The 18137-nt window shown below is 41.1% G+C and overlaps 1 protein-coding gene across 3 annotated transcripts in view; it reads left to right on the top strand.

Moving 5' to 3' along the window:
- The first annotated feature begins 234 nt into the window (after window positions 1–234).
- Window positions 235–18137, top strand: part of SIN3A (SIN3 transcription regulator family member A) — a 24607-nt gene continuing 6704 nt past the window's right edge. For 2 of the 3 annotated variants that reach the window (XM_042475220.1, XM_042475219.1), the window contains exons 1-14: window positions 235–414; window positions 3880–3986; window positions 4963–5245; window positions 6842–7090; window positions 7711–7863; window positions 8417–8575; window positions 9282–9365; window positions 10350–10468; window positions 10975–11185; window positions 11992–12108; window positions 12949–13187; window positions 13474–13657; window positions 14324–14885; window positions 16241–16410. In XM_042475220.1, the coding sequence (XP_042331154.1) occupies window positions 3964–3986; window positions 4963–5245; window positions 6842–7090; window positions 7711–7863; window positions 8417–8575; window positions 9282–9365; window positions 10350–10468; window positions 10975–11185; window positions 11992–12108; window positions 12949–13187; window positions 13474–13657; window positions 14324–14885; window positions 16241–16410 (2553 nt within the window). In that variant the 5' untranslated portion in view covers window positions 235–414; window positions 3880–3963. The remainder of the gene's footprint in view (window positions 415–3879; window positions 3987–4962; window positions 5246–6841; window positions 7091–7710; window positions 7864–8416; window positions 8576–9281; window positions 9366–10349; window positions 10469–10974; window positions 11186–11991; window positions 12109–12948; window positions 13188–13473; window positions 13658–14323; window positions 14886–16240; window positions 16411–18137) is intronic. The other variant, XM_042475217.1, reaches the window with a different exon arrangement.

Here is an 18137-nt window from a genome sequence, read left to right as displayed (position 1 = left end):
CTAAGGACAGGAGCGTGGCTTTGGTGCGACTTCTGGACTCTTAGGACTCATGCATCATTGAAACACCATTCCTCCACTGTGACTCGAAGCAGCTTTATTTTGGCTGTCTGTAACAGGCCAAAGTTAGGGGTGGTTTCTTAGCACCAGTGCTGGTGTAATGGAAGGCAATCAAAGTTTTCATTGTGTTTGAAAATGTGTGAACTAACCTCAGCACTTTGTCATGACTCATCTTCCCAGGTGTCAGCTGTGCCACAAAGTTCCAGCAGTCATGGTCCAGCTCTAGCCGCTGTTCATAGCGGGCATCACCACACCACACCAGTCCAGCCTCATGGAAGCCAGGTGGTACAGAGTCACACTCACCCAACCCCTCCTGCGGCACCAGTGCAGGGGCAACAGCAGTTCCAGAGACTGAAGGTAAGACCTGAGATATTTTTCTTTAAATGCTACATGCTCTTCTTTGAATTGCTCTACTTCATATACAGGCTGTTATTGGCTCAAGTGAGTTTTCCCCCTCTGTACTTTATGGGCACTTAGCCAATAATGCTGGGACCGAGAGGAGGGACATCTCTAAATGTGGTGTGCAACAGACATGTGAGACTTCTTCTGCGGGTTTAGGAACGACTTCTGAAGAGTTGCATTTATATTCTGCTGCAGAACTATTCCTGAAGGCTGGCTCTTGACTAGTGGGCCTAAGTAAGCCATGGTGCTCATTTTGAAGAGTAACAGAAATAAGATGCAATACCTAGTCTGTTAATTGCTTGATAAAACACAAAAGTTTGGTTCTGTGAAGGCTTGTATCTCCTTTGTTTCTTGCTTTGGTGCTTATATAAATAAAATAATAAAAAATTAAACTTTTATTTATATCCTGCTTTCCTGTGACAGGACAATCAAAGCGGCTTACAACATGCTAAAATCCACATTTACAAATTTATATCCCAAATTCCCCCCTTTGTGTGTCCGAACATAGTTTTACTGTTTCTGTTATGCAGAAATGTCATTGTTTGATCAAAAGTTGTACCCAATCACCTCAGGCACAACAGGAAGGGACAGCAGTCCAATAAGCTTTAGGTCATTTGTGTACTAAAGTTCTGCAGTCCTGACAGCCTTTTTAAAAAGTTTATAAAAAAATAAATTGAGTGACCTCCTGGTTGAGCTTTCAGTTGAAATGTGAATTTTGCAAACTCTCTATCACAGACCCCATCTTATGTGCACTCACAAGTTACAGCTGTCCTCATACATTGGCTTGCCTTACTAACCAGCTTATGTTTCTCCCTATACTGTGGTAAAAGCAGATTTATTTTTTCAGTTACATTGACCCTTTGGACAACATTAGTAATAGAGGGAAGTTCCTGTTCCTTCTCCAAGCCTTCTACACTTGGCTTAGGGCTCAAGGAACAGGTCTTCTTTTGCATATGCTGAGGTCAGAGGTTGAAGTCTATCTTCAAATTTCTGACATTCTACAAAAGTCAGGGCAAACAAGCAAAAGCCCAGACTCTCTGGTGACATATATAGAAGAGTCAGGGAATGAGTAGACATTTTTCTCATCTACACTTCAATTTGGAAAATGCTAGAAACAGTGGGAAGGGCTCTACTGCTAACTTTCTCCAAACTGTGGTGGAAATGAGAACCTGTGAGTGACTGTAAGGTGTTCTTTTCACTAGAGTTAGTTGTCTTTGGTGAATGAATTTGTGAATGCCCTGAATGTGTGTGAAACGTTGACTTCTTTCAGTCATCCTTTCTGTATGTTTTTGTACTCAGAAGGTAACTGCTTTTGTGCAGATATATTCATACATCTTTGTGGTGTTTTCTTTGTCCTGTATTTACTTTCTGTTGCAGGTTCAGTTGATGCCAGGCTTAGTGAGAATGGCTTTGTGAAAGTTTTGTAGCTCTCTTGGCCCTGGTGTGTTGCCTTAATCTTGTAAAACTGCCTTGTGAATATATATATGTTTCAGCCCATGAGCTACTGAAACCACTTTCCTGTAGAGTTCATAACTTTGTGACTTTTTTTTTGTTTTTGGGGTAGGAAAACAGCACAAACAATTTTAGCAATGATCTAGACACACACTCCACACCTTAAGCGCAGCAGAGTAAATGACTCCTTGCCTGCTATTAACAGCTTGGAAAGCAATTGATCACTTCTAGAGAGTTATGTTTGAGGCACCTAAACATCTAATCACCTTTTGTTGGTGGTGGTTTTTTGAGCTTGATCTGAGTGGGCATAAAAGACAGAAATCTGTTGAAGTGAGAACTGTTCTGTTGTTAGAACATTTGCAATAGTGCCTCTCAGGGAAAAGAATGCCGTCAATCACTAGAGCAGTTGAATTGAGATCAGTTGCAGGAAGTGAGTGTACTGTGCAGATACAAGTGTACTTTACATGCCTTGAAAAATTGCTTTTACTGTAATGGCATAATATGGGGGGATTGCATGAACAAGGTCTTTTGAAAGATAATATTTAATGTTGATGTTTTTCAAAGCCACAGTTGTAGAGTCTCCATGGATACTGACATCAACAACCTGTATGTCCTGAGCTGGGAAAACTGTAGACTCCTCAGTGCTTAGTCACCTAGGAATTTGAGTGTGTGTGTTTATATAGTGTGTATTTATATTTCCACTCTATGAAATTGGTTCCTTTGGATCAGAAATATTTTTTACAAAATACTGCTTCTTGTTTAAGTCACAACAGCATTGCAACAAGTGCCGCTTTTAGGATCCAAGCTGAAATATCTTTGTTGAAAGTGGCCTTTAAATATTTTGTCCTTTGGTGCAGAAAAAGGAATGGGAATGCAGAATCCCTCTGATTCTTGAACAAAAATTTCCATCAATGAGCTTGGGAGAAATGTTCTGCACCCAGCTATAAATCTGAGGAAACACTCTCTCCTTCCTGCTGCTGCTGCTGAAATGGAAACGCAGCAGTGGTTTTTCATCTTGGCTGAAAATGCAGCCTATTTGACTTAGTCTGAGGGAGAAAGTTGTAATCAAATATATTTACGCGCAAAGGAATATTCCAGATATTGCATCTGTGAACTATCCCTCAAGATGGTTCAACTGCTGGCATAGCATTCTTGTGGAAAAAAGAACCTATATCACCTTGAAATGTGCTGCTTTTGGGGGGGAGGGGGAAACACCAACAGCAAAATACACAGTTAAGAAGCATCATGCTTATCATGGTTAATACAGAACAGATAGACGTCTAAAATATAGCTCTATTAGTCTGTAGAATCAGTAAGTAGAGAGATCTTGTAGCACCTTTGAGACTAACTGAAAGAAAGAAATTGGCAGCATGAGCATGAGCATGTGGTGAGGCAATGAATGTAGTCCCATTGCAAAACTGGATCTGCCACTTCATCTCCGTCAACAAAGACCAGTTTCCTGTGTCTTTGTGCACTAATGACCATCTTTAAAATCCGGCCTGCAACTTCATTTCCATATACAAAGGTTTTGTAATTTGTACTGACATCCTCACATACCAGTGGCATATACAGTCTATGTCTGTACCTGGTTTCCATTCCACCAAATGCATCTAAGGAAGTAGACTAAGTATACAAAAGCTCATGCTGCCCATTTCTTTCTTTCAGTTAGTCTGAAAGGTGCTACAAAGTCTCTCTACGCACAGATAGAAGTCTGTCATTCTGTCCCATTGTGTTCCTCTCCATTGGGATGCAGCGGCACTTGTTTCTGTTTGTCTGAGAGTGCTATTGTATTGCTTAAGAGTTTTGTGGATAGTGCAGGATTGTTGTTCATGGGGGTAACCTGACATTACGCATATGCTTGCTAACAGGCTACAGTTTTATGCCCAAGGCGAGGATGTTCATATGCAAGATTGGGGATGAGTCACTGCATGAAACAGATGCATTTGAGTTTGTTTGATTTGTCCTTAGGTGGAAGATGCGCTCTCCTACCTTGACCAAGTGAAGTTGCAGTTTGGTAGCCAGCCTCAAGTTTACAATGACTTCTTGGACATAATGAAGGAGTTCAAATCTCAAAGGTATAACAAATGGTTTTTTGAGCTGTGTGATATCATCAGGTTTCAAGTGCTATCACATGTTTGAACTTTTCCATTTTTCCTTCCAAAGTTTAAGTCCAGTCCTCTGTGCCTATCTGTTGCACCCCCCTCTCTCTCTTTCTCCTTATTTCCATTGTTGTTGTTGTTGTTGTTGTGTGCCTTCAAGTCCTTTCCAACTTCCAATGGCACTAATTTGCCATTGCTATCCTCTGAAAGAGTGTGACTTGGCCAAGGTCACCCAGTGAGTTTCCATGGCTAAGCTGGGAATTGAACCCTCGTCTCCAGAGGGGATGCAGTGGCTTAGTGGTTAAGATGTCACTTCTGACAACTGGAAGATCAGAAGGTTGGCAGTTGGAGGCCCAAGTACTGCATGATGGAGTGAGCTTCCATCACTAGTCCAAGCTTCTGCCAACCTTGCAGTTTGAAAGCATGCAAATGCCAGTAGATAAATAAGTACCACTTTGGTGGGAAGCTAACAGCATTCAGTGCTGTCATGCTGGCCGCATGACCACCAGATTCGTCCTTGAACAACGCTGTCTCTTCAGCTTAGAAATGGAGATGAGCACTGCCCCCTACAGTTGGTTAGCACTACACATTCATGTCAAGAGACTACCTTTACCTTTAACTTTACCTGTAGAGTTCTAATCCTACGCTCAAACCACTATACCATAAATAGTTAAAACATCAGGAATGAACAAGTTAGAATATTTATGACAAGATTTAGTTCATTTAAAATAGAATTAAACTTTTCACAAAAGTACGAATAAAAGAACAGGGAAAACATACATAAGATATAAGATAAAAAGCAAATAAAATGCTTGCTTAAATTAACCAGCTGGGTTACAGACCTTTAATAGTATTATGATGTGTTTTTATGCATGTCAGGAAAGAGTGACATTCCTCAAGAGGAGAGGTGATCTTACTCTTTCTCTTTCCTCTTTGTTTCCCCCCCATATAGTATTGACACTCCGGGAGTGATCAGCCGTGTGTCCCAGCTCTTCAAAGGCCACCCTGATTTGATCATGGGTTTCAACACTTTCTTGCCCCCTGGCTACAAAATTGAAGTGCAGACTAACGACATGGTGAATGTAACAACGCCGGGGCAGGTTCATCAGATCCCAGCTCATGGCCTCCAACCTCAGCCACAACCCCAGCCACAGCATCCGTCTCAGCCATCGGCACAGTCTGCTCCCACTCCAGCCCAGCCAGCACCACAACCACCACCTGCCAAGATCAGCAAGGTAAAGGCACAGTCAAAATGATAGTCATGCATTTGGAAACAGAAATGTGTATTGCTTGTATTCACAGAAAGGCCCTCTGTGTTGTTTTGGGATGTCGTTAATGATAGAGTTGCCAGATTTTGGAGTTAGATAGGTGACACAAGGGGCACCATCCACCAGCAAGGTTTGTTCAAGGTCCACAACAATTGAATAGGAGCTGTATGCGAGTACAGGATACCAGCTTGGATTTTCCTCCTTGGACACTGAAATGTCTTGGGCACTTACTGCTTCACAAGTTATTTGCATAGAAGTATCTTATTTCTGCTTTGCGGCTTTCCCTAGTTGGACATGATGTATTTATGTGAATGGATTGCCAGTTGGGTGATGCTGCCTTTGGTGAAAGAGCTGACTAAGTGAACTTTTGCTTTTCTTCAATTGTATAAGTTTGTAGTCCTTAAACCAAACTGTGCTCAGTCTAAATCAAGTCATGAAGCTGTGGCTCTCTAATTGCTGGGCTACAGTTTCTGTTATCCTGATAATTGGCTGTGCTGGCTGGGGCTGATGGTTGTTAGAGTTTAATAATGCATGGAGTACCGCAAGTTGCCATCTGGTAATGTACAGAAAGATTCCTATTTTGGAGTATACCTGCCAGAGTCCTTTCAGCATGTTGGCTAGAGGATTCCCGTAGTAACAGACCAAAATATTGCTCTTCCAGGCTCTGATCCTTGATCTAAATTATTCTATATGGTGGCAGTTAATGTGCAGTTTTTCAATTCTGAGTACAGTCTCAGCACCTCATCATATACCACTTTGGCGGGATCAGCTTTTCCTCAGCAGCTGGGTGTCAGGGATAGATGGTATGGAGCTTAGAAAGTCTTACCACATGCATAAAAGCAGACTCGTGGTTCTTTGGTTCCCAGATGTAGTCAACAATTAAATCTGCAGTAAAAGTGCAATCCGCAACAGTGAAATAAAGTAATTGTCCCCCAAAGGGCTTGACAGAACATGAGAGTGTTTAAAGGTCTTCTATAAAACAAGCCAGATAAAACTCTTGGGGAAAGGGATGTTATTTAATTGGTGGAAGACATCATAGGAGCCTGGGGGGGGGGAGGCTGGGATGAATATTGGAAACCACCTTTCCTCAGAGGCCTTTAGTTGATTTGGTGATCATTGATGATGTTGGAAAGTCTGGCTAAGCGGATGTGTAAAAGATAAAATGCACTGATTTTTTTTCATTCCTTCCCCCTAAAATTAAATCATTAAATAGTTTGAGGCTGAACAGAATGAGAAAAGAGAGAAAGGGACTCCCATCCTTTTCTAGAATTGCTGTACTAAAGCAGATTGGATGCTGCTCTTATCTAATATTGTGTGATTTGTGCAAGGCTTTAATTCCATTTATTAGGAAGCACATCATATTGAACATAGTGGGATTTACTTCTGAGTAAACATCAGAACTGTGGTTTTAAAAAATACCTTGTTGAATGAACAGGACCCAGGTTTCTGTTTTTGTGAGGTAACACCACAACACTTTTGGCCATGATGATCTGCAATATTTTTGGATCTACTCCCCATCCCTCATGTAGCTCTATAAGCAAATGTCTGTTTTCTTTTTCTCAGCCTTCCCAGCTGCAGGCACATACACCAACCAGCCAACAGACTCCTCCAATCCCTTACGCATCTCCTCGTTCTCCACCTGTGCAGCCCCATACGCCTGTGACAATCTCACTTGGAACCACGCCGTCCCTCCAGAATAATCAGCCAGTTGAGTTTAATCATGCCATCAACTATGTTAACAAAATCAAGAATCGTTTCCAGGGGCAGCCAGATATTTACAAGGCTTTCTTGGAGATCCTTCACACCTATCAGGTAAGTAGGAAATTGTTTTTAAGTTTTATGCATTTGGTGGCGCAGTGGTTAAATGCCTGCACTGCAGCCACTCACTCAAAACCACAAGGTTGAGAGTTCAAGACCAGCAAAAGGGCTCAAGCTTGACTCAGGCTTGCATCTTTCCGAGGTCACTAATATGAGTACCCAGATTGTTGGGGTCAAATTAGCTTACAGTTGTTAACCACTTAGACACTGCTTAGGCGGTATGAAGCAGTATATAAATGAAGCTTGTTTAGTTTTAATTTTGACAAATGTGAACATGTGAAGCAGAAGAAGATTATAATTGGACAACTAGGGGACATAACCAATGGGCTGGTTACTGTTTGTTAATACTACTGGCTCAGTTTTGCTTTTGCTTCAGTCTATTTAGTATAGTATAAGGCCAAGATGTTTTCATCAGCGCTGTTTGAAAACCAGTTACAACATTTCTCTAGTATCCTCTTTGTCATTTGGTGCTCTTCTCCTTGAGCACTCACACTTGGATGCCATGATTTATTTCTTTTAAACAGCGCTATAGAAATAAACTATAATAACAACAACAACAAATATTGCTATATTTCTTACATTTTTCTTGAACATTCTCTTCTATCTCATGACAGAAAGAGCAGCGAAATGCCAAGGAAGCAGGAGGTAACTACACACCAGCATTGACTGAGCAGGAAGTCTATGCCCAGGTGGCTCGTCTCTTCAAGAACCAGGAAGATCTGCTCTCAGAATTTGGACAGTTCCTGCCCGATGCAAATAGCTCTGTTGTGAGTTTATTCTGAATGTTATTGCTTATTTAAAGAGCAACAAACAGTGTGGTACCTGTGTTATTCTGCAAGCTTCTTACTCCACTGTGTAGCTTATATGAAACAGGTTTATGGGCTCACTGACCTTAGTATTGAGGATATACATGCATCAGAGCGGAGTATCTCATGATTTCATGTTTGTTGTTGGATTTTTTTCCCTATGCAAAAAGAGCAAACTTTCCAGAATTGCTTTTTATTATAGGTAGAGCCTGTAATAAAACATGGTACCATGGAATTCAGCAGTGGTACTTCTTCCAGGGTACTTCATCCCAGTCCCTATCCTCTGTTTCTCTGTCAGTGCTCACTGAGCATTCTCAGTCTCCTCTGAGATTGAATTATCCTCCCCATATCTTTTGTAGGGGAGGGTTTACGCATCCCATTTTTAACATGAAGCTTCTTCAATTCACATTTTCCTCACTTGAGGGAATTACTGTGATACATATTTTGCATGTTCATGTTCTGATGTGGAATATTGGGATCAATAATGGATTTGTATGTAACTGTTTTAAACAAGCTGTTGAGCAAGACAACTGCAGAAAAGGTGGAATCTGTGAGAAATGACCACGGGGGCACAGTCAAAAAGCCGCAGCTGAACAGCAAGCAGCAAAGACCTAATCAAAATGGCTGTCAGATCCGGCGGCATGCCACAGCTGGGACAACTCCTCCAGTGAAGGTGAGAATCTATCATCACTGCCATCAGTATGCTAGCATTGTATACTGCCTCCACAATAGTTAAAACGTCACAAATCAACAAGTTAGAAAATGTATGACAACATAATATTTGGTCTTGAGTTTGGCTTGTCAGATGCACAATATGTTGTTCTTTTTTAAAATGAGTGGCAGGAGCTTTCCCCCCAAGAATTGAACTATTAAGGCATAGAAGGGAGGATTCAGGAATAGCAGAAGGCCTGCCATATTTCTCTATAAAGCCTTAGTGCTTACAAAATGAGAATGGAGTGACCAATCCGTGACAGCAGTCACACGCTGTCTCTACTTTTTCCCCAATTTACAAATTGGTTGAGTTTAGCCCAAAACAGCATTTGTAGACCAAAGCCTGTGGGAGATCTACTTGGTGCCTTAAAATCAAGATCTTCTTTTCATGTACACCTTAATCTAAAATTAGTGGTGGATAACAGTTTGTTAGGTAAGCCACTGATGTGTGAGGGTAGGAATGCTAGAGAGGTCTTTGCAAGCATTAGCATGACCAGTGTGAGGCTAATCAGAGGTATACATGTATCAGTTGTATGGTTTCTTTTTAAATTCAGGAGAAGGTATGCTGTGCCAATCTGTATATGTTTTTGCTGACTAATGTGCACCCTGTTAAAATGATTATGTTTTGTCACCCATCCCTGTTGCTTCATTTTTTTTCCTATTTGCAGAAGAAACCAAAGCTCCTTAACTTGAAAGACCCATCAATGGTGGAAGCTGGTAAACATGGGACAGAGTCCCTGTTTTTTGACAAGGTGAGGGGGCATCATAAAGGGTAGCCTTGAATGGTTTGTTTTGTCTCAGCAGTTAGCTTTCAAAAAGCCCCCAGTGGTGTTCACTTGAGGTGCCATGCAGATAGTCAGTACCACTTTATTTCCAGTGTATGTATGCCTAGGTTTGAAGCCTGTCTTAGCAACCCTTTCAGCCTTGGCATCTAATATGGGTAGTTTTTTTTTAGCCTCCCTACCCATCCATATAATCTTTACCAGACAAGGCTCGCTTTGTGGCTTCTTTAGAGTTTTCTGGGACAAGTACATGGGGAGGTATGTCCCATTTCCTCTAGTGTTGCCCCTAGATTTCCCTCTGAATAACAGCTATTATTGTTGTTGTTGTTGTTGTTAGAATATAGCTTCCCTCCTGCAAGACTCAACTTCATCTTACAGGAACTCCCCCTTCCCTCCCCCCAGCCATTTTGTAGCTGGTAGAGAGCAGGAGATGACTGAAAAACCTCTAGCTGCCCATTTACAGCCAGATGTACAATCACAACATCATTTTTCAATTATGATGGACCCCCAGAAGGTCCTGGAGCATGGCTTCATCGTGCGTCTGGCTATAGTAATAGGGTTGTACTATTAACTGTAATAACCTGGTAAGCAGTAACCCTGTTCTTCTCCAGGGGGAGGCAGCATGAAAAAGACAGGATTTCTAGGAGTTTTGGTCATTGGGTAAAGGAGGTAGAGAATCCCAACCTCTGGAACAAACAGGAAAAGACATATGAAAGCATAAGTTGGAGTTATGCCTGTGTGTGTGTCACTAACAAATGGAGTGGCATTTGTATTAGTATGTTACAAATGCTATAAATACCCACCATTTACGAGTTGCCTTTATAGTGACTGTGAATTTACTTCTATAGAATGATAGTGGGAAACTATTGAACGCTACTACCACTCAAGCAAAACCATTGGTTTTGCCCCCCTTTGCTAACTGACTCTTCTTTTCTTTCTGATTTGGTTGACAAGGTCCGTAAGGCTCTGCGTAGCACAGAAGCATATGAGAATTTTCTCCGCTGTCTGGTCATTTTTAATCAGGAAGTGATATCCCGACCTGAACTTGTTCAGCTAGTTTCTCCATTTTTGGGGTAAGTGGGATAAAAAGAAAAATACCTGCTTTAGTTTTCATCAGCATTATTTAGTGCTAGCTGTTTCCACATTGATGTCCTTTCCTAAGCAGGTGATAGTCACTGTATTCTGAGAACATAGTTTGGAGGATTGGAATTAGCAACAGTAAGCATAAGACTCACTTGTTCCCTACTTCTGTTCCCCTCCTCTCCTGAATGCAGGGGGAGAGGATTAGATATCTCTGTTCATAGTCTGTGGCAAACCACAGTAGCTATGTTGTACCAATATAACAAACAGTGGTTTACACAAGCCAGGTTTCCAAAAATAAATGGTAAAGATGCAAGCTGTTTATTAAAAGAATTACATTAATCATCATGTAGTTAATTGTGTTTTAAAAGCGTATACCATAATTTCAATGGAATATCTTAAAACATCTTTTCATTACGAGTGTCTAAAATATAATAATTTCTCTTTCCTCTCTTTCCCCTACTTCATCATCATCTTCTTCTTTTTTTTTTTTTTAAAGAAAATTCCCAGAGTTGTTCACTTGGTTTAAAAACTTCCTGGGCTACAAAGAGTCTGCACACTTGGAGACATATCCTAAGGAACGGGCTACAGAGGGGATAGCAATGGAGATAGACTATGCTTCTTGTAAGAGGCTGGGCTCCAGCTACCGAGCCTTGCCAAAGAGTTACCAACAGCCCAAATGCACAGGTCGGACTCCATTGTGTAAGGAGGTAAGGCAACATTCCTTATAGTGGACAATTGAGGGCTGGTGGAACATAGGAAGCCAACTTGTTTTAGGTCAGACACAGTCTAGCTAACATGCTTTTGTCTGGTCTGACTGGAAGCAGCTCTGTATGGTCTTAAGCAGAAATATTTTCCTATTGTTTGCTGTCAGATATCTATCTATCTACCTGTCTATCTCTCTATGTAATTAAGGTACTAGGGGATTGAACTTTGGAACATATTAATGCAGAGGTGGGAAGAGTGTGACCCATGGGCCCCATGTTGTCCCTGAACTGCATATGCCTCCCAGACCCCATTTTTGCAGCCATTGAAGATTTCCATCTGTCCACCAAAGCCTCCGACCCCCCACATTTCACATATTAACTCTGAGAAAGACCAGAGTTAATGCTAGGACAAGGACTTTGTTTACCATGTAAAATGTGGAGCTCTTAGTGGTGTGATTTTGTCTTTGACTTGCAAGGCATTGTATTCTTCTTGGATCTTAGGCATGACTCCTAATTATTGTGTTAGATGAAAATAGAAGTGATTGTTTCTTTGACTTGAGAGATGAAGCTTGGACCATCTTTTCCTATTCAGTTGTGCTCAAAGCAACTGGATCATTTCTGGTACTGCTAATTCTAGTATTAAGCACAGAAACTTAAACCAAAAATATAACAAACTCTGGTAATGCTGCCCTTTCCTTTATATTTGTTGCTATTTTCAGAAGTCTTGAGAGTGGATTTTATGTAGCAGCTAGAATTAGTTCTCCGCTCATAAATAAGCTGCTATATTCTTTTCTCTCTTAATTTGTAAGGTGCTGAATGACACCTGGGTTTCTTTTCCATCATGGTCTGAAGATTCTACATTTGTGAGCTCCAAAAAGACTCAGTATGAAGAGCATATTTACCGGTGTGAAGATGAACGATTTGAGGTATGTACAACAGTGTCTTATCTCTTGAAAAGAGTGGCTTACTGTTTCACAGTGGCTACCGAGACAAAGGAAAAATAGCAGCTCTTTCTGTAATATAATGACTTAAATCTGTGAGCTTGAAAAGGAAAGTTCTCACTTTAAATCTTTACTTGATTTTTGTGGTGTGGGTGGTAGCAGAGCCTGCTTTCACTTCAGTAGCAGCATGGGTGCTGTGTAGTTTGTAAAATGTGAAATTCTCCACCCACTGAAAAATTATATTTAAACAATAATAGATGGAACAGTCCTATGGTCTGAAAATTGGTTGGGATTTTGCATCTTGGTCTACATTTATATTTTGTATACACCTGATAAACATTGCCTGAAGGTCATTTTATACACAATATTTTAAAGAATTTTAATAATAATAATAATTTGTTTTATTTATATACCGCTATTCCAAAGATCATAGCGGTGAACAGCAAGTAAGCTAATTAGCAAGTAAGCTAATTTGCCCCCAACAGTCTGGGTACTCATTTTAGCGACCTCGGAAGGATGCAAGCCTGAGTCGAGCTTGGGCCCTTTTGCTGGTCTTGAACTCGCAACCTTGTGGTCTTGAGTGAATGGCTGCAGTACAGGCATTTAACCACTGCGCCACCAGGGCTCCTTGTGTATGAAACATTGTTTGTGTACACTAAACCATTAGAAAGCAAAGGTGTCACAAGCTCAGGCATCCATGTGGACAATTTTGGGGTATTTCAGATTTTGGATTTTCAGATAAGAAACCCTCAACCTGTAGCTACATTAAAAACCATAATTTATTGAATGATCTGAAGCCACAGCTATGCGTGTTTTCCTTTCCAGCTGGATGTTGTCTTGGAGACCAATCTAGCCACTATCAGAGTCTTAGAGACAATACAAAAGAAGCTCTCTCGCTTATCGGCTGAAGAGCAAGCCAAATTCCGTCTGGACAACACCTTAGGTGGCTCCTCAGAAGTCATCCACCGCAAGGCTTTGCAGAGGATATATGCTGACAAAGCCGCTGACATTATTGATGGGCTTCGGAAGAACCCAGCTGTTGCAGTCCCGATTGTGTTGAAAAGGTAATGGACACATTCTGATGTAGAGACCATGCCCTTCCCCTGCTCATTTCCCAAGTTTTTGCTTTTCTTTGTGATTTGATATTTATATCCCACCCTTGGCAGGGTTCTGAGAATAATTGATGGTCAGATGCAGAGTCAAAAATGCAAAGAATTAAAAACTGTTAAAATGAAAAGGGAAAGACAAGAATATAAATAAGTACCTGTAGAAGTGTGAGCATCCTTGGCACCAACCATCCTTATTGGCATGGACTCCTCCCTCAACCCCTGTTGCCTTTCTTTTGCTAAGGTTAAAAATGAAAGAAGAAGAATGGAGAGAAGCCCAGAGAGGATTTAACAAAGTGTGGCGGGAACAGAATGAAAAATATTACTTGAAGTCCCTTGATCACCAGGGAATCAACTTCAAGCAGAATGACACCAAGGTCTTAAGATCAAAAAGCCTTCTCAGTGAGATTGAGACTATTTATGATGAGGTAGGTTGGGAACCTTGCCTTCTGTGCTGTGTTTATTTGACTTTTGTTTCATATTTGTCCTGATCTGGTTGCTAGTTGGAAGGATGTTGTGAATTGTTTGTGTGTGTGTATGTGCGCGTGCATGTGTGCCTTTAAGTCACCTGTCGACTTATAGGGACCCCATTAATTTCATAGGGTTATTTAGAGAAGGAATACTCAGAGGTGGTTTCACCAGTTTCTCCCTCTGAACTATTCCCTTAAAGCATGTACTATTCCTTGGTAGTCTCTCATTCAAGTATTAACCAAGTCTGACCCTGCTTAATTTCCAAGATGAGATGGGATCTGGTGCCTTTAAGATATTTAGGCTGTAAATTATTAGAGGGTCTCAAAATTTCGTAGATTGTATGTACAGCACTGTGTAAATCTACAGCACTATATAAATAAAGTATAATGATGATGATGATAATAATAATAATAGATTAATCAGCTGCCACAACTTCTAATTTTTCTTTTAAGGTGTCTGCAGTTCTCTTATGTGGTTGTGAGTCCTTCCAGACAGGATTTCTCTTGCTAATAATCAAAAGGCATTGTAAAGTAAGGGCAAGAGAAGTGGTGGGAAAACCCATGAGTAGGCTACAAACTGAACAGTGAATGCGGGTTTCATTCTCTTTTCCTCTTGATTTTCAGAGGCAAGAACAGACCTCTGATGATAATGCTGGCCCTCACCTGTCACTGGCGTATGAAGATAAGCAGATCCTAGATGACGCTGCTTCTCTCATCATCCACCATGTGAAGCGGCAGACCGGCATCCAGAAAGAGGACAAGTACAAAATCAAGCAAATCATGTATCATTTCATCCCAGACCTGCTGTTTGCTCAGCGGGGGGAGCTGTCGGACGTGGAGGAGGAGGAAGAGGAGGAGATGGATGTGGACGAAGGCTCAGGGGCTGTGAAAAAGCACAACGGTGTTGGGGGCAGCCCCCCTAAAGCCAAGCTGATGTTCAGCAATACAGCAGCCCAAAAGCTGCGCAACATGGACGAAGTCTACAATCTGTTCTATGTCAACAACAACTGGTACATCTTCCTCCGCCTGCACCAGATCCTGTGTTTGCGGTTGCTGCGAATATATACCCAGGCTGAGCGGCAGATAGAAGAGGAGAACCGGGAAAGGGAATGGGAGCGAGAAGTGCTGGGTGTGAAGCGAGACAAAAGCGACAGCCCTGCCATCCAGTTGCGATTGAAGGACCCCAGTAAGTGCATCATTCATCTAATTTACTTATGGTTTTCATTCTTGTTCAAATTTCTTTATCAATTTCTTATTTATATAACAGGTCAGTCTATCTATTTCCATATAGTCATACACTTGTAAAACCCACATGTCTATACAGTATCTGGAATTTGTTCTGTTTTCCACATAGAGGCTAACAAAAGTCTGGCAGCACATATCATATAGAATATTAATTTTCCATATTCTCTTGCTAAATCCTCATCTTCAATCATATTTAGTAGGAACATCTTTGGATCTTTATTTATATTAGACTTGAATTTTTTTGTAATGTCTGATGTATTTCTGTCCAAAATTTATTTACTTTTTTACATTTCCACCAACAATGTAGCATAGTCCCAACCTCTGTTTTGCATTTCCAACATCTGTTTTTGTGATTATTTGACATTTTTGAAATTATATCCGGGGTTAAGTACCATCTGAATTGCATCTTTATTAAGTTTTCCTGCACTGCATAGTTCTTAGAATACTTTATTCTTTTTGTCCAGTTTTTTCCCCGTTGTGAGAGTTGGATATTTTCACCCAGATCTTGCGCCCATTTAATCATGTAGTGCTTAAAAGTTTCTTGTTCTAGTTCTTGTTTTAAAAGTAATTGATAAATTTTAGAAATTCCTCGGTTTCCTTCTTGTTTAATTTTTTTTTCAAATTCTGTTTCTCTTTTTCCAATTCCATACAGTTTCATGTTTTGACTATATCTTTCTTTTATCCTTCTATATAAAAACCAAATACAGTTATATCCCTCTGTATGCATTTCTTCTTCTGTTTTTAATCTTCTTTGGTTGTTTTCCACTTTAGTTATATCTTCATAAGTTGGCCGTTTTTCACACAATAGCTTCTCATTTTTGAAAAGGGCTTCATTTATTGAGAACCATAATGGGATTTTGATAAACCATCTTTTTTTCCATACGTAATATATTGATTTTCTTATAAGGAAGCACCAGTACTTTAAAACAGAATAAAGTCATTTAAAAACATGACAGTAGCAATAAAAGTGTAGCACACAAATACATCATGAAGGATCTTTCTGTATAGATATTTAGTTGCCTAATGCGTCAAATAAAAAAATCTTTACTTGCCAGAAGGAGTAGAGGATTTCAAGCTAAATCTCCTTTGCCTATGTCTGGACAGGCCTCTTAATTTTTAAAACTGTTTAAACTTCCACAGTTTTTGATTTGTGTTTTAACAGATTCCACACACAACCCCTTCCAGAATCAGCCTTTAAGAGCCAGACAAGAAGGTGAAATATACCTCTAGAGTGGATAAACTCTAGTTTGTTTGTAATGAATTTCATAGTGTCTTTCTTGCCTTTCCCATTTTTAGTGGACATTGATGTGGAAGACTATTATCCCGCCTTCTTAGACATGGTGCGGAATTTGCTGGATGGTAACATGGATTCTTCCCAATATGAGGATTCCCTTCGGGAGATGTTTACCATTCATGCCTACATTGCCTTTACTATGGACAAGCTAATTCAGAGTATTGTCAGACAGGTAATTCTACCACTGTATTGTTTGGGAGAGAGGGGCAAGGCAGGGTGGGGATGTTGGAGGAAACCTCATGTATCTGTGGAGATGGAACAGTCAACATCTTTTGAGTTGGGTATGACTAAAATACAGACTGGCATCAAAATATTGGGAAAAGCAATGGTTTGAGTGTTGGACAAGGACACTGAGAGACTAGGTTTTGAATCACTGCTTTGTTATGGAAACCACCGGGTGACCTTGGACAAGTCATACTCTTTCAACCTCAGAGGCAAAGGCAACCCCCTCCAACTCCAAGCTGTCTTGGATGAAGCCGATTATCTGGACCCATTTCAAACCGGCTTCAGAGCGGGATAGGGAGCTGAGACTGCCATGGTCGCCTTTGTCAGTGATCTCCGTCTGGGTATCGACAGAGGAAGTGTGATCCTGTTGGTGCTCTTAGACATCCCTGCGGCCTTCGATACCATTGACCATGGTATCCTTCTGGAGCGCCTGAAGGAGTTAGGTATCAGAGGCACTGCATTGCAGTGGTTCTGTTCCTACCTCTCAGGTAGATTCCAGATGGTGATGCTGGGGAACAGCTGCACTCATAAAAGAGAGCTGCCAACTGGCGTCCCTCAAGGTGCCATCCTGTCCCCAATGCTATTTAACATTTACACAAAGCCGCTGGGAGAGATCATCCAGAGACATGGGACAGTGTTATCAGTACACTGGTGACACCCAAATCCATTTCTCTTTGTCTCTGACTGTTGCAGTGACTAAGGAAGGCATCTCTCTTCTGAGTGCCTGCCTCGAGTTGGTAATGGGCTGGATGAGGGAAAACACACTCAAGTTGAATCCAGAGAAAACAGAGGTAGTTGTAATAGGTACCCCTGGCCCAGGGAAGGAGATTTGTCAACCAGTCCTGGACAGGGTCGCACTTCCCCTAAAGGACGAAGTTCGCAGTCTGGGAGTGCTCCTGGGCTTGTCTCTACAGTTGACATCTCATGTGGAGGCAACGGCCAGGAGCACCTGGTATCAACTTCGGTTGATATGTCAGTTGCGCCCCTAACAGTGGTACATGCACTTGTAACCTCTTGCTTAGATTTCTGTAATGCACTCTACATGGGGCTACCTTTGTACCAAGTTTGGAAACGTCAATTAATCCAAAATGCAGCAGCCAGGCTGATCACAAGAACACCTAGATCAGACCATGTTACACCGGTACTGTACTAAGATCTTTACATTGGCTGCCTATCAGCTTTCAGGCGCAATACAAAGTGTTGGTCATTACCTTTAAAGCCCTACGTGGCTCGGGCCCGAGTTACTTAAGGGAATGCCTCTCCCTACACAATCCACCCCACACTCTCAGAACATCAGGGAAGACCTGACTAGAATATTCAAAAACAAGTTTAATAACAACTTCCCATAAGGCATTCACGGCCGTGGCTCCCAGTTTATGGAACAATCTGCCAGAAGAGATCTGTCTTATTACCACCTTAGATGCTTTTAAGAAAGCACTTAAGATGGATCTCTTCCGTCGGGCCTAGCCACCCGATCGTCTATGAATAATTTTAGAACGATCCCGACTCTTGACGAAAACAGAAGGGTAAACAGGTGGCAAAGCAGGTTTTTTTTTATAATAATGTAATAATTGTCATAATATTATTGAATGGTTGCATTTGTATTATTGTTTTAACTGCTGTAATCCCGCCTGGATCTGAAGGGAGAGGCGGGAAATATAAATTAAAATTTAC

Source organism: Sceloporus undulatus, chromosome 6, assembly GCF_019175285.1.
Source record: "Sceloporus undulatus isolate JIND9_A2432 ecotype Alabama chromosome 6, SceUnd_v1.1, whole genome shotgun sequence".
Lineage (NCBI taxonomy): Eukaryota > Metazoa > Chordata > Lepidosauria > Squamata > Phrynosomatidae > Sceloporus > Sceloporus undulatus.
This window is presented reverse-complemented; position numbering and strand designations above follow the sequence as displayed.